Source organism: Molothrus ater, chromosome 5 (assembly GCF_012460135.2).
Source record: "Molothrus ater isolate BHLD 08-10-18 breed brown headed cowbird chromosome 5, BPBGC_Mater_1.1, whole genome shotgun sequence".
NCBI classification, from domain to species: domain Eukaryota; kingdom Metazoa; phylum Chordata; class Aves; order Passeriformes; family Icteridae; genus Molothrus; species Molothrus ater.
The window spans coordinates 33,648,127-33,661,973 of record NC_050482.2 but is presented as its reverse complement, the minus strand read 5'-3'; the positions used below and the strand labels follow the sequence as shown (position 1 = coordinate 33,661,973).

General features: G+C 43.2%; 1 protein-coding gene across 1 annotated transcript in view; it reads right to left on the bottom strand.

Moving 5' to 3' along the window:
* HMGA2 (high mobility group AT-hook 2) overlaps positions 1-11,857 on the bottom strand; it is a 110,476-nt gene extending 98,619 nt beyond the window's left edge. The window contains exons 1-3 of the mRNA XM_036401664.2: positions 10,961-11,857; positions 8,093-8,179; positions 149-199 (exon numbers count right to left, since the gene is read on the bottom strand). Of these exons, the coding sequence (XP_036257557.1) occupies positions 149-199; positions 8,093-8,179; positions 10,961-11,071 (249 nt within the window). The 5' untranslated portion in view covers positions 11,072-11,857. The remainder of the gene's footprint in view (positions 1-148; positions 200-8,092; positions 8,180-10,960) is intronic.
* Positions 11,858-13,847: the final 1,990 nt, after the last annotated feature.

Sequence of the window (13,847 nt, the reverse complement as noted above, 5' to 3'; positions counted from 1 at the left end):
CTCTCTTAACCCTTTAGTCAATCCACCAGAACAAAGAGACACAGAAGATAGATGCTTTTCTTACAAATGAAATTACTGTTCTCTAAAGGAATGGACTTTATAACATGCTTTATAACACAGCAAATAAATCTGGAAGTGAAATACCTACCCATTTTCTGGGCCGGCCTCTAGGTCGCTTTTCACCAGTGGCTTCTGCTTTCTGTAAAAGAAACACAACATATTTTATACCTCAGCATTACTTAACAGCCTCAGTAACTAGGAACTCCTTTCCTGTAACATTAGCTACAATCATACCTCTTGGGTGGCACCAGGCCCCCCAGCTAAGCTGTGTGTTTTCTGGCAGAATGTGTGACTATGCTCCTTTTTCTGACATTTCCTAGGCAGAGCCTCACCTGCACCCAAGGGTGTCCCCAGCCCTGATCCACGCTGTGTCAGGGCCATGGAGGAGTGTGCCCACACAGCCCCAGCTGCTCAGGGCCCTCTGAAGAGCCAGGGCTGTGTCAGCAGGGCCATGGAGGAGTGTGCCCACACAGCCCCAGCTGCTCAGGGCCCTCTGCAGAGCCAGGCTGTGTCAGGGCCATGGAGGAGTGTGCCCACACAGCCCCAGCTGCTCAGGGCCCTCTGCAGAGCCAGGCTGTGTCAGGGCCATGGAGGAGTGTGCCCACACAACCCCAGCTGCTCAGGGCCCTCTGCAGAGCCACACGGTGTCAGGGCCATGGAGGAGTGTGCCCACACAGCCCCAGCTGCCCACAGCCCTCTGCAGAGCCACACGGTGTCAGGGCCATGGAGGAGTGTGCCCACACAGCCCCAGCTGCCCACAGCCCTCTGCAGAGCCAAGGTGCCCTGGCCAGCCACCCAACATGCAGGCTGATGGTGGGGACACAGGGCAATTGGGAAACCTGGGAACCTCCAAGAATATCAAATCTAGTCTTTCATATGCCATCAAAAAGTACTTGAAGATACTAAATTAAAAATACAGCCTGTTTCAAGTTTGATCAAAACAGTTTAGAGCAGCTACAATTCATTTTTTAGTCTCATTATGTTCATGCATGAAAGTAATTAGGACAAAATATCACCATGAACAACTTGTCTATGTTCTTATTGGGAAACAATTTCTCTACTTTTCACACAAAGTTTTCCAGGTAAAAGCACACCTTTAGGCTATAAGTAAACCTTCCACGGCCCAAAACACACCTTCCCTGTCCAGGTTTAAGGGAACAAAGTGGAAGAGACCCTAGAAGTGACCGCTGTATTTATGTAAGCCCAGCAGTTGCCCCTGGAGCTCAGCTTAAAGGAAATATGGGTCCTTTTATAAGCTCTTCCACTAATTCCACTGCATGACATTGTGAATACTACCACTAATAACAGTACTTATGTAGTACACTAAAAAATTTACAGAGTTTAAAATGAAAATTCCAGGTTATTCTCTCTAGCTAGGCTATGTTCATCCATACACTTCACCAGGTAAATTATCCTGTTCCACTCAAGATTTTGTCACCACCTGTAGTCAGGGCAGGACTTGCCAGATACAAGGTCCCCAAGAAAGAAGACTTTTATTACACATGAACTGCGTTCCTTTGGTTTTTTCCCCCCCCAGTTAACTGTATGTATATTTGATTTGCCCTTAGAAATTAACTGTGCCATTAAATAAATCACTTGCTGGTCAATCACTGTAACATATACTGTAACCCAATGCTGTGCAAATCGGATCTCTCTAAAAGAGAACTTGAGCTGAGGAACTAGTGGAGGAATCTCTACAAAAAAACCTGCCCTGTGAGTTAAATGCAATTACTTTGAAATAAATACCTCACAATACGAAAGCTGTGAAAAATAAAATTCACACTCCTGAAGGGCAAAATTATCACTCAGACTTGTTAAAAGAGTAAACTTGAGCTTTAATAGTTTATACCAGTGTTACATGTAAGGTGAAACCCTCTTAAGAGAATACTTGTTAAAGTGCATTTACTATATCCTGTAGCTGTCTATTTCAGAGTTTTGTTTCCTTTAAGCGGTCAATTTCTTTATACCTTGTAACCTAAAGGATGCAAAAAACCAGATATGGTTTAGTGTTGATAACCCACAGCTCCCTGCTTCTACGTTTACTGTATGAAACACAGGGCATAAATCTTAAAAAGAAATATCAGTTATAATTGGTCTTAACAAATCAACACTTGACATGTTATCAGAGCACTAAGGCTATTTATTTTCTTGTGTGTATTACTGCATCTGAAGGAAAGATCCTTTTCCAGAACTCTATTAAAAAAATAATTAACTTTTTGAATACAAAACTACTTTGATCTAATAATTAAAGTCCATACAAACCTGACACAAATTTTAGCTTCAAATTATAATGAACATGAGAGATTTCTTTGAATAACTAATCTTTGCTTCCTGCCATAAACTGTCACACAGGGTGGCCGCTTCTCATGCAGCTCAGCAGTGCTGAGCTCTACCACCACCAAAGGTCCATGTCAGAAGTGGCCAGTGTTCCTGCTGGCTAGTTTGGGTAATGGTTTGTCAAGTGCTTGGGGACTGTGCAGATTGAAAGGCACTATATTCCTGCAGTATATGACTTCCACCTCATGTTAGAAGAAAAACATTTCCATAGCTCTTATCAAAACCAAATCTTTCCCAGAGGTGAGCTGAGCAAACAGCCAGGCATGCCAAAGGTGATGTTTTGGTACAGAGAGATTCTGTAAGTAAATAGCAAGGTTTTCACAGATTAAACTGCAGAAAATGAATGACAAGAACCTCCAAAGTGGAAGTTTTAATCTCCTTTTCAAGAGAAGAGAAAGACAAAACACTTAGAGAACAAATGAAAGGAGCAGTAACAGCACTGTGGTAATGATAAATACGTGAAGTTCAGAAAAATTTTCCACCTCCTTCCCTCTTTTTTCAGCCTGCATTTTGCTAAAATACTGTATTTTAGCTAAGTGCTGTATTTTCTCCAATAGCATTAGACTTTCTTTTAACTGAAGCCTTGAAGAAATGTTTTACTGTGTATAAGATAGGTAATCCATTGTTTCTCCATGAAAGCACTAATACATTGCCTTTCCCCTTGAACAGATTTTTGCACCATCAGAAACACTCCAGTCTGTTGGCTCTTGGCTTTAATTGAAGCGTTGCCTCTGAAGCTAGGGGCAAATCCTGACAGAGCTCCAGGCCACCCAGAGGTGGTGTTTGGTCAGGGGGTTTTTAACATTTGGTGCTCCTATGCTATGAGGCATGACCTTGCTTTTTACAGTTAAAACATGAAATCACCGAAGCTTAAACAAGGGTCAGGTATGTTATCAAACACAAAGTGTATTTCATTAAAAATAGGAAATTTCTTATAAATAATAATATGAACACACCATTTTTGCAATGTCACATTTGAGGAACAGAACTACACTTTCTCACATTTAAAAGCATGATCTATATGGGAAGTGGTTTTTATTTATCAGAGGTGAGAAAGATCATAATTCAGTCACTGCTATCTGGAAGTGAGCTAACAGTCCCCAGGAAGGTGTGCAATCCACTTAAGCCCTGTACCACAGGGCCATCAAACCCTGCTTCCAAACAGCCTCTCTCAGCAACTCTAGGACTTGACTGCCCATGATCTCTGCCTCCTTACTGCAAAAATGTGCTGAACCCAGCCAGAAACCAAGGCTGTACTACTGAAAGCAATGAACAAGACAAGACAAATATAAATAATTGAATGGCTATAAAGTGCTCTTTGGGCATCCATGTATTGTCAAGGAAGACCTTAAATGCAACAGAATCCAAAGTTGAAGAACTCTATCTACTTTGCAAAATGATCTGCTGGAGATCTCAGATAAAGTGTATCAGAGCTGTAAGTCAGGTAAAATAAGTGATAGCTCTCAGGAGGAAAATCTCTGTTGCCAAACAGAGTCAAAAGACCCAGCCCAGGAATGTGTCCCCCTCAAAAAAACCACACAAGTTATTAGTCAAAAAATACTCCTAAAAAATCTTTAGGCATTGACTAAGTACAAAAACATCACACTTTCCATGTCCTGCTTTATCCATTTTAATGCTAAACAAAAATCAGTCTTCTGCTTTTCCTATCTTGGTCAAAACATTTGATTTTGAGGTCTCTTATTTTTTCAGTGCAATAACAATCACTTGATAAATTTAATCTTGTTTTCCCTTTAAGCTTGTAATGACTGGTGTTGATGAAAATGAATGAAGCATGGAGAAGCCAACTAGATTTTCGTGACCCAATTCAGGGCAGAGTCCTCATCACATGCACTTTTCTGGTTTGTTTTTTTTTTTTTCTTTTACCTTTGGACTGCTTAACCCAGGGGCATGCCTTTCTACATACCAACCTGGCCATGTAAGCTAGAGACAATAGCAAGTGTAGTCACACACAGGACCACAAGCTTTAGTTGTCAGAGGATGATGCATCAAGCCCTGTAGGCATTTTCAGTGAATCTCACTATACCAATAACTACAACAAAACTCAACATATTTTAGCAGAAGGTAAATTTTACTAAAGAATTTTTACCATTGTATATTCCTGCGACATCCCTTGACAATTCCTTTAACGACAATCATATAGTAGCTACTACTCTTTTTTCTAATGTCACAAATGTATTTCCTGCTCCCAAACAGGAAAGTATTTATGCCTACACAGTATTTTTGTCAAGCCAAACTATAGGAACTGAAAAAAAAAACCAAACCAAACAAAAAAAAAAAAAACAAAAAAAAAAACCAAAAAAACAAAAAAAAAAAAAACCTAGAAAGGGAAATGTGATGGGCTGGGAACAGAGCTCACCAAACATATAAAATTCAACCACAAAACACCCAGGAAATTAAAAAGGAAGATCCCCCACTATGATCTTCCTGAAAAAAATAGTTGTGCGTTAGGGAGAAAAAAAACCAAAACCAAATTCACATATTGTTATTTTTAAAAAATATTTGAAATTAATGACAGAATAACTTGTTTAAAGATGTAGACTGCATAACAACAACCTCATTGTGGGGACTCAAGTGCAAGGTGATCAGGAGTTTTTTGTCTCTACCTCTTCTTATCTATTTGGTAACACATTGTGTTCCTCCTGTTTGTGAAAAATAAACAATGGAGAAATGGTTTGGTCTTCTATAAAACACAGTTTATTTCTTGTGTCTAGTTTATAAAAACTTAGGCATGTGTGATATGCAAGGCTTTAAGGAAGAAAGAAAGTATATTACCCAAAATTAGAGTAATTGCCACATTATTAGCTGTTCAGTTAGTTTTGCAACATTTTGTATGCATTGTCAAGTTTCACATTGCTAATTCCCTAACAAGCACAGTTTGTTTTCAGATGCCCCAAGGCCAGTTTACTAAGACCAAACACAAGCTCTTAAAGCTAAAAAAAAAATCAAAAACCAAACCAAAAATTTTTTAAAAATCCTGTGAACCAAGAAATTTTAAATATACAACACAACCACAATTCCAGGGAAAATTGTCCATCAAGTGATTTAAGGGTATTTCCTTTTTGACGTATAACAAAACAAAGCCCCAGTTCTGGAGTATTTTTAACTCACTGCCAGTTTGTGCAATACATTTTTAATTGTGATGTGTAATGCTTTGCAAGAGAACACCCAATCAATTAATCATGAGTGCCTTCTCATGGCTGCTCGGTGGGTTCTCCTGGTCGCCGTTTATCTAACATGTTGTGAACACTCTGAAGCATTTCAATGAGCTCCCTTTGAAACAAACAGGGCACGCACTATTCTTTAGAAATTCCAGCCCATTCCAGCTGGGTGTATAGTGCCCAGGTTCACATGTAGAGGGCTTAAGCTAAGATACCCAGTGCTGTTTCTGGGAGTTGAGACAGGCTGGAGCAAGTCTTAATGAATGCATGTATGCATATGTATGTGTAAATACGTGTACCACAAAACTGAACATATAGTTCACTCCTTTTAGAGGTGATACCCTCACCACCAAATGAAGCTTTCTTACAGTGCCAAAACATTCCCACCCATATTACAGTTAGAAAAAATACTGGAAATAATATTGCATTAAAAGATACTTTGAGATACGTGGTGAAAAGCTGATCTATTTTAGAGAGGGCTAATTATCAATTTGGAAAAAGGGCTAAAATATTTATTTGAAATGTGATACCAGACTCATTCTTCTAGTGAGGCTTTATAAGTGCTTTATGTTTTAGAGGATTTATCAAACACTTACATACTTTATCTATAAACCCAGAAACCAGTAAGACTTGTAATTACATACCCCTCAAAGGGTTTTTTTCTATTACAAAAAGAGACACATGGTCTTTGGTCAATTTTTTACATTAGCAACACCCAAAAGCTTTAATTAGAGCAGTAACTTGATGCATTCTGAAAATCAAAATGTTACAATGAAATTACTCAGTTTGTAAATTAGACTGGGAAAGTATAACTTTGTACCAGAATCATCTGGAAAACTCTTGATTTGATAAACCTACACATATATGAATGTTTTTAAATTATTTTCTATTTATACTCATTTCCAAATCACTTATGTAAATGAAATAATGGCAATACTCCTTTCAGAGGCATCTTTTAAAAACATTTCTACAAATTACTTAAAATTTTATCTTTCTACAAATGTTTTCCTAGGAAAGCCAACACTCCTAGGAGTAATATTTAAAATACTAAAGCTCACATTTGGATTTGCTAGACTAATAAAAAACTTCTCCCTCTCTTTTGAAGAGTGACATATAAACTATTTTAACATGAATCTGAGGAATGCTTTTACTGTATAAAGAAAAAAAAAATCAACATTTTAAGCACATTACCTTGCAGAATGGCTTTGAAAGATTTTTAATACTAAACCTGTAAAGCATTTTTTACTAATTCATGGATTTCTTGACAAAACATGCTGCTTTTTTCCCAGCCCATAAAGAAAAAAAAATAAAACCAACTAAAATTTTTAATTTAAAGACAGTTGGAAAAGTACCTCAAACAAATGTTGAAAACACTTTAAACAAAACAGACATGAAACCATAGTCACCTTTTAATGATTTAATATTTATCAGTAGTTGCTATAGTAATTTATAACACTGAAAACTATCAAGCTTAATATGGTCAGTACCATAGGCATACTGAAAAATGAACCATAATTAGATGAGGACACAAATACCTTCCACACGTTTTGTCACGCACCTCCTTAAAAGATACCGATACACTTTAGCACTACAGTTCACTCCCAGATTTTTTAAGCTTTAGTGATTTAGTATCTGTAAAGTGCTAACTGCTGTAGAACCAAAAACATAAACAAATCTCCCATATTTGTTTTCAAGCTCATACACAAAATTTGCCTTCACTAAAATATTTCCCACAGAAGGGTATGCATGATTTGCCTTGATAACACAGCTTTTTAATGGGGTGCTTTCCCCAATTAAAATAAAATATAGTCAAATTTTCATGTTGTATTTGTGATGTAAAATCCATGGACTAAATGGAGTGACTTCAGGGAGCTTCTCCTGTAGCTGAAGGCAATCAGAACCACAAGAATAAAGTTTGGTCCCATCACCAAGCAGAAACAGTGGTTCAGAAGACTAAAAGCACTTCCAGTAAAAGTCTCTTTGAAACTGATTACTAAACAAGATATAACAGGCTTTTACTGTAACTGGAAGTTTACTTTACCATCACATTTTAAAGCTGTAAATTTCAATATATGCACTTATTTCCATCAACACATAATTGGATTTACTCCTAATTAACTTATGTTTGACAAAGCACTTAGCTTTAATATACAGATTTGGTCTGTAGTAGTAACAACTGTAAGTGGGCAAGAAATTAATCTTCCTCTTACAAAAATCTTAATGAAGAAAATAATATCCTTAACATTGACTTCCTTACTAGATACAGGACATCTCATGGTTCCTCATGAAATTGTTATTTCACAAATCTGCAGACTACTAAAAAAGATGCCCTTATAAGTTCTGTACTTAGGGTCTTGATAGTAATTCTAATTTTAAAAATGTGAAAATCATGCTTTATGTAGCTTCCATTATCAAAAGAGTTCCAATCCCACACTTCACAACCTAAATTATTGGATTTTTTGCTACCAGTTGATAAAAAAACAGCATTACTAATTTTTTCTCTTTATTAATCTCACCTTCTGAGCTGCTTTAGAGGGACTCTTGTTTTTGCTTCCTTTGGGTCTTCCTCTTGGTCTTTTAGGAGATGGTTCACCAGTTGGTTCCTAAATACAGGAAAACATGCTATTGTGGCAAAGAGGCTACAACTAACCCAGATGTTCTAAAGGATAAACTAAACTGAGAAGTTGCTTAAAACATATGAATTAACAGTGTCATTAAATAACATAGTATTAATAATACAACATAAACAATTTAGCAACTCCAGGTAAAGGAAAAAATATATTTTGCACAATAAATGAGTTTAACTTCTCTTGCAATTGCATAGAAAAACTTGGGAAAGTGTGAATATTCTAACACATAAGTTATACCAGAAACACATTTTTTAAAGATGGTTATGATTTCCCTCATATAAGAGCAGTTATTAAAAAAATAACACAGTTACACATTTAATTTCAATTGCATTGCATTATAGCAAGATACAATTATCACATGTAGTTTCTAGCACAAGCTTTTTGAGGGGAAAAAGTTAACTACCAGAATATTGTAAAGTAAGATGAGACTACTCTCTCAAGGGGGCAATTTGTTTTTGTTGTTCTGCAGTCGGTATTATAGTCACACCTATTCTAAAGAAAATTGATTCATATTAACATGCAAATTTAAATGTTTCTTCATATAGAACACTTATAAGCCAAAAAAACTCGACAAAGAAAAATGTGAAACAAAACCCCAACTCGAAAATGAGTCGACACTGACTATTATAGCTATTTTCTTAACTAGTTCCTTTGCCTGCCAGTAAATAACCAGTCCTTAAAACTGGGTATGAATTACTAAGAATTCAGATTCCAAATATTTATTCAGTGAATCATAAACACTATAAAACTCTTCTAGTCTTGAATATTATACATTTCATTCATATTGCAGGATGCAGTAGAACTAATTAAGTGCAGTTTGTTAACTTAAACCAGTTTAAAGCCCTTCAGCTTTCATAATTCCCGGGTAGGTTAAAGGGAGGCTGGCAAGGGGACTCCCCAAGTGCTGCAGCTCAGTGGCGAGCCCCGCAGGCACTGCACATCTGGGCTGTGCACGTTGAAGGAGACGCGTTTTTCTTTCACTTCCACACATTTAAATGCTACAGGAGGAAAAAAAAATTAGGGAAAAAAAAAGAAAATAGAATATAGAAAAAGAAAAGAAAAAGAAAAAGAAAAAGAAAAAGAAAAAGAAAAAGAAAAAGAAAAAGAAAAGAAAAGAAAAAGAAAAAGAAAAGAAAAAGAAAAAGAAAAAGAAAAAGAAGCCCGGGCACAAGCCAGCAGGGTCGGTGGGTGCTGGCTGCCGGGGCTGGTCGAGGGCAATCAGGGGCTGAAGCAGAAGGGGTACAGAGCCCGCAGTCACCGGACCGATGGGAGTGAGTGTCACCAGGGGCAGAGCGAGGGAACGGGGGGCTCTGCTTTTATGGCTTCCCAAAAAAAGTACTTTCTGTGAAATTTACAGGACCATATCGGGGCGGGGGAGGGGAAGGAAGCAAAGCAGCCGGGTTTCCCCCGGCTCGGGGCTCTGCTGCTCAGCTCTCTCCGTGTTTCGAGCCCCTCGATGGCTCTCGTGGCAGTGGGGCTGATGCCAAATGAATGGGAAGTAAACACGTTTAAAGCCCGCGGACGCTCGCTTTAAAATGAGCCCCACGGACAGCCCTGCTTCTCAATCGTGTCTTCCGAGGGAGGCAGGGAAAAGGCTGCGGGCGGCTCCGCGTTGCCCCCGCCGAGCTGCGGGATTAATTGGTTGCATCCGCAGGCAAAATCCTCCTTCGGCGGCGCCGGCGGAGGGGCTGCGGAGCGCGGGGGCTCCCCCCGGGCCCCTCGCCCGGCGGTAGGGGCTGAGCGCGGCTGGGCAGCTCCGGGCGATGCGACAATGGCACTTCGGGAAAGGAAGGGAAGGGGGGTGGGGGTGGGAATAACGCACGCATCTAGCGACCTTAGAGCGAATTCGTATCTTGCAAGTCAAAAAGGGGAGCCCAGCACACTCGTTTCGGGGCCCAGGTGGAGGCTGTGGGTGTGGGTGGAAAGGAGCACAGGGCTACGCTCCCCGCGTCCAGACACGGCAGAGTTCCCGTCGCCTCGACCTGCCTTGGGAAAGCGCCGGAGCAAAGGCAAAAGGTGTTGCAAATACAGGGCAAGCCCACTCCGGCTACCTCCCCCACCTCCATCGGCAACGGGGGCACCTCTCTCCATGAGCTGAGGGGGGCGAGGGGGGAGGTAGGGAAGGGGGGGAATCCGGGGGTGGGGGGGGGGGGGGGGGGGAAAGGCGGAAAAAAAACCCTATGCGACTCTCTAGTCACCCTCCTCTCCCCCAGCCCCAACATCTAGGGGCAGTTCAGGGGCTGGGCTGGTCAAGATCGGAGGCGGCAGCAGCGCCCGGTGGGACCCGACACATGCACACACGCGCGCACACAGATTGAGATATAGCGAGGGCTCAGAGAGGAGGGAGACAGGAGAGCCCCGATCCCTGTTCCTCGCTTTCGCAATTTCAAAATCAGCTCGAAATGACCCAGCGAGCGCTGGTTGGTCGGAGCCGCGCTGCTCCATGTTCCCCATTTACATTGAAAAGCCCCAGCTCTCTCCCCGCACAATAGTGGAAGTCCCGAGGAGGCTCTGCGGTTCAGCCACGGGCACGCAGCGCCCCGTCGCTCCGGGCTCCGGGGTCCCCCCGCCGGGGCGCCCGCCGGAGCCCCTCGCTACGCCTCTGCACCACCTCGCCGGGAGCAGCGCACAACAAAGCCCCCCCCCCCCCCCCCCCCCCCGCCCCGTCGCCAGGACTCCTTGCAGCACAATACGTACATGTACATGCCTATAACACTATAGATCTGCGGCTCTACGTATCTATACGATACTGACTTGTGGTTGTTTCCTGGGTCTGCCTCGTCCTCTCTTCTGAGGCTCTGCGGTTGCAGGTTGCTCCTGGGCAGCAGTGGAAGGCTGACCGGGTCCCTCACCTTGTGCACTCATCGTGACTTCTGCTGCTCAGCCTGAAACCAGTCTCTCCAAAGCACCTTGAAGGGGGGGAATCAAAACGAGCTCTTGCTGCTTTTGCTGCTCGCTGCCACCACCACACCGGACGTCCTGGTGCTGCCAAAAAGGAGAAGAGAAGAGAAGGGGAGGAGGAGGAGGAGGAGGTGATGGTGGTAGTGGTGTTGGTGGTGGTGGAAGAGGAGGGGGAATGAATCTCTCTTACAATTTAGGAATGGTTAGTAACATGAAGCAATTCAAAAGAGGAGAGGTTAAAAAAAAAAAAAAAAGAGGAAAGGCAGAGTAAATTGCAGCCCTGGAAATGAAAGGAGAGAGGGAAATAGTCCGAGGGTAGTCGGGAGCAAACCAAGAAGAGGAAAAAAAGTCCTACAAATTGAAAGCAAGTGGTGGCTATCGCGCTTAGATCGGATCAGGACAAATTAAGATAAGACACACTGAAAATGGACTGAGAACACTGCACAATCTTGCCAGAAGCATGCACCCTGGGAAGACGGGGATTTCGGCAGCAGCGGGAGCAGCGCGCAAAAGGAGCGATCATTTAAAAATAATAATAATAAAACGATTTGGGAGATTGGGAGGGAAAAAAAAAAAGGGAGGGGGGGCGGTCCTGGGTTCGTGTCTGTGATGCGAGCTCCTGGGACTGGAAATATTATTATGCGAGTCCTGCCCACGGACTAAACTAGGATGAGGGTTAAGGGAGGAAAAAAAACCCCAAACCAACAACAAAAACGAAGGAAAAGAAAAGAAAAGCCACCTTTACCCGTGGGTGGAAAAACCAGGAGGGGGCTGTAGGGAAAAAAAAAAGAGAGAGAGAGAGAGAGAGGAGGAGGAGGAGGCAGAGCGAAAACCCGGCGATGGGGGGCTGGCGGTCGGCCAGATAAAACACGAGCAGCACGGCAGCCGGGGCAGCGGCGGCAGAGCGCGCCGCCGCCTCACGTGTCCCGCACCGGCCCGGCCGCGCCGCCGCCGCGGCTTTAAAGGGCCAGGCCGGGCCCGCCGCTCGCCGCCCCGCACCAGCCCGCCGCCACCGCGCGGGGCTGCGCGGCCGCTGCACGTGCGCGCCCCGCCGAACAAAGGCGGCCGGGCCGAAGCCGCCCCGGGACGCGCCCGCCGCGCTCCGGCCGCCGGGAGCGCCGCTCCTTCGCCGGCGGTGCGGGCCGCCGGGCGGGCGCTGCCATCGCGGCGCGGCTGGGCGCCTCGCGAGACGGCCGCCGCCGCGGTAAGATGTGGGCGGTATAACCCGACGGCGGGTCGGAGCTGTCCTGCCGGGAGGGTGACGGCACGGGGAATGACCTTGCGGAGAGCCCGGCCCCGACATTGTTCTTCCTAGGAGCATGGCGGGGCCGCAGGCTGCGCCTCTTCGCAGAGCCCGTAGGCAGATATGTCCAGCACAGCCCGCTCCCTCCGCCGGTGTTCGGTCCCTCCCGTGCGAGCCATGGTTAGGCGCCCCTCCACGGTGGCCACAAGGAGATGGCCAGGGAGGACCCCCCTGTCTGTGCGTCCCCCCCAAAAAATGTTCACACCTGGGCTTCATGTGCAGCTTGGGCATTTCCTCCAGCCCCACTCCTCCCACAAGGTCTTGCACTTCGCTGACAGCCACCCCTGTAGTAACTGTCTGGTGGCATCCTTTCGCCCCTACTCGGGGCTGGACAAGCGCAGGAGAGCGCTCAGAAGGAAAAGTTGCATTGTCGTATATAATACTGAAGAGGGCAGAGATACTGCTGCAACACTCCTTATGCAAACAATCGAAATACAGCCAGTTTTCTTGACACGTTATAAATTCTGATGTCTACTGATAAATAATAAGGAAACAGGCAGAAACTTACTACAATCAAACACATGCTGTCATTGACCAGCAAGGACTGTGCTGAGGAGACAGCTGAGTTATTTTCTATGGAATAGAAAAAGTACACTGCAGACAGATGGGCTAAAGAAAGAGTAATCCTAGAACACTTCTTAAGGCTGAAAATATTGCCCAAGTGTTCTTAATCCAATCACAAGAATCCCAAAGCCTGCTTCACTCCCATCCCCAAAAGCAACCAGCTATGGAAGATAGACACAGTCCACCTGTTCAATCTAACAGCTATCAGAAAAGCCTTGTAGTCCCACTGCATTTTGTAAAATATTTGGTTCCCATCACACCATGAAGAAGTCCATAGAGCCCTACAACTATTCTGTACATCAAAAGAGTAAGCTGCTGTATGCGATCAGGATTCCAAGTGGAGCTTGTGGAGTCTTTAGTTTGAAGTGCAGCAGCACATAACTTTTATAACATCCATTCATCTCTTTAAAACATATTCATGTGTCCATTTCTCTGAAAGAAAGTGTTACATGCAACTGGTAAAAGCCTGTTGCTCCAAAACATCAGTCTCTACAGAATCATCCTATATGGGCTATTAATTGTACCACTAGTCTTCCCTTGAGCAGTTCTAGTAAAAATGCTATATAGTTCAAAGAGTTTTTACATACAGCCATAAGCAAATCATTTTCTCATGAGATCAGTATTCCTAAGCTCACTGTTTTAAAGCTGTTCTGGACAAGAAAAGCCTTGATGCTTTCACTGTGCCCAGCACAACGGAGTTTGGGTCTTTCTGACTACAGATTCACCAGCATAAGAATCAGTATCCAGTATCTAAACAACTATGGGTCTTTCATTTATCTGAAACTATCCTGATTCCCTCCTTAACCAAAAGTGCTTAGACAATAAATCAGTTCCTTGATACTGACATTGCCTTGTGGCAACTCTGTGGATACA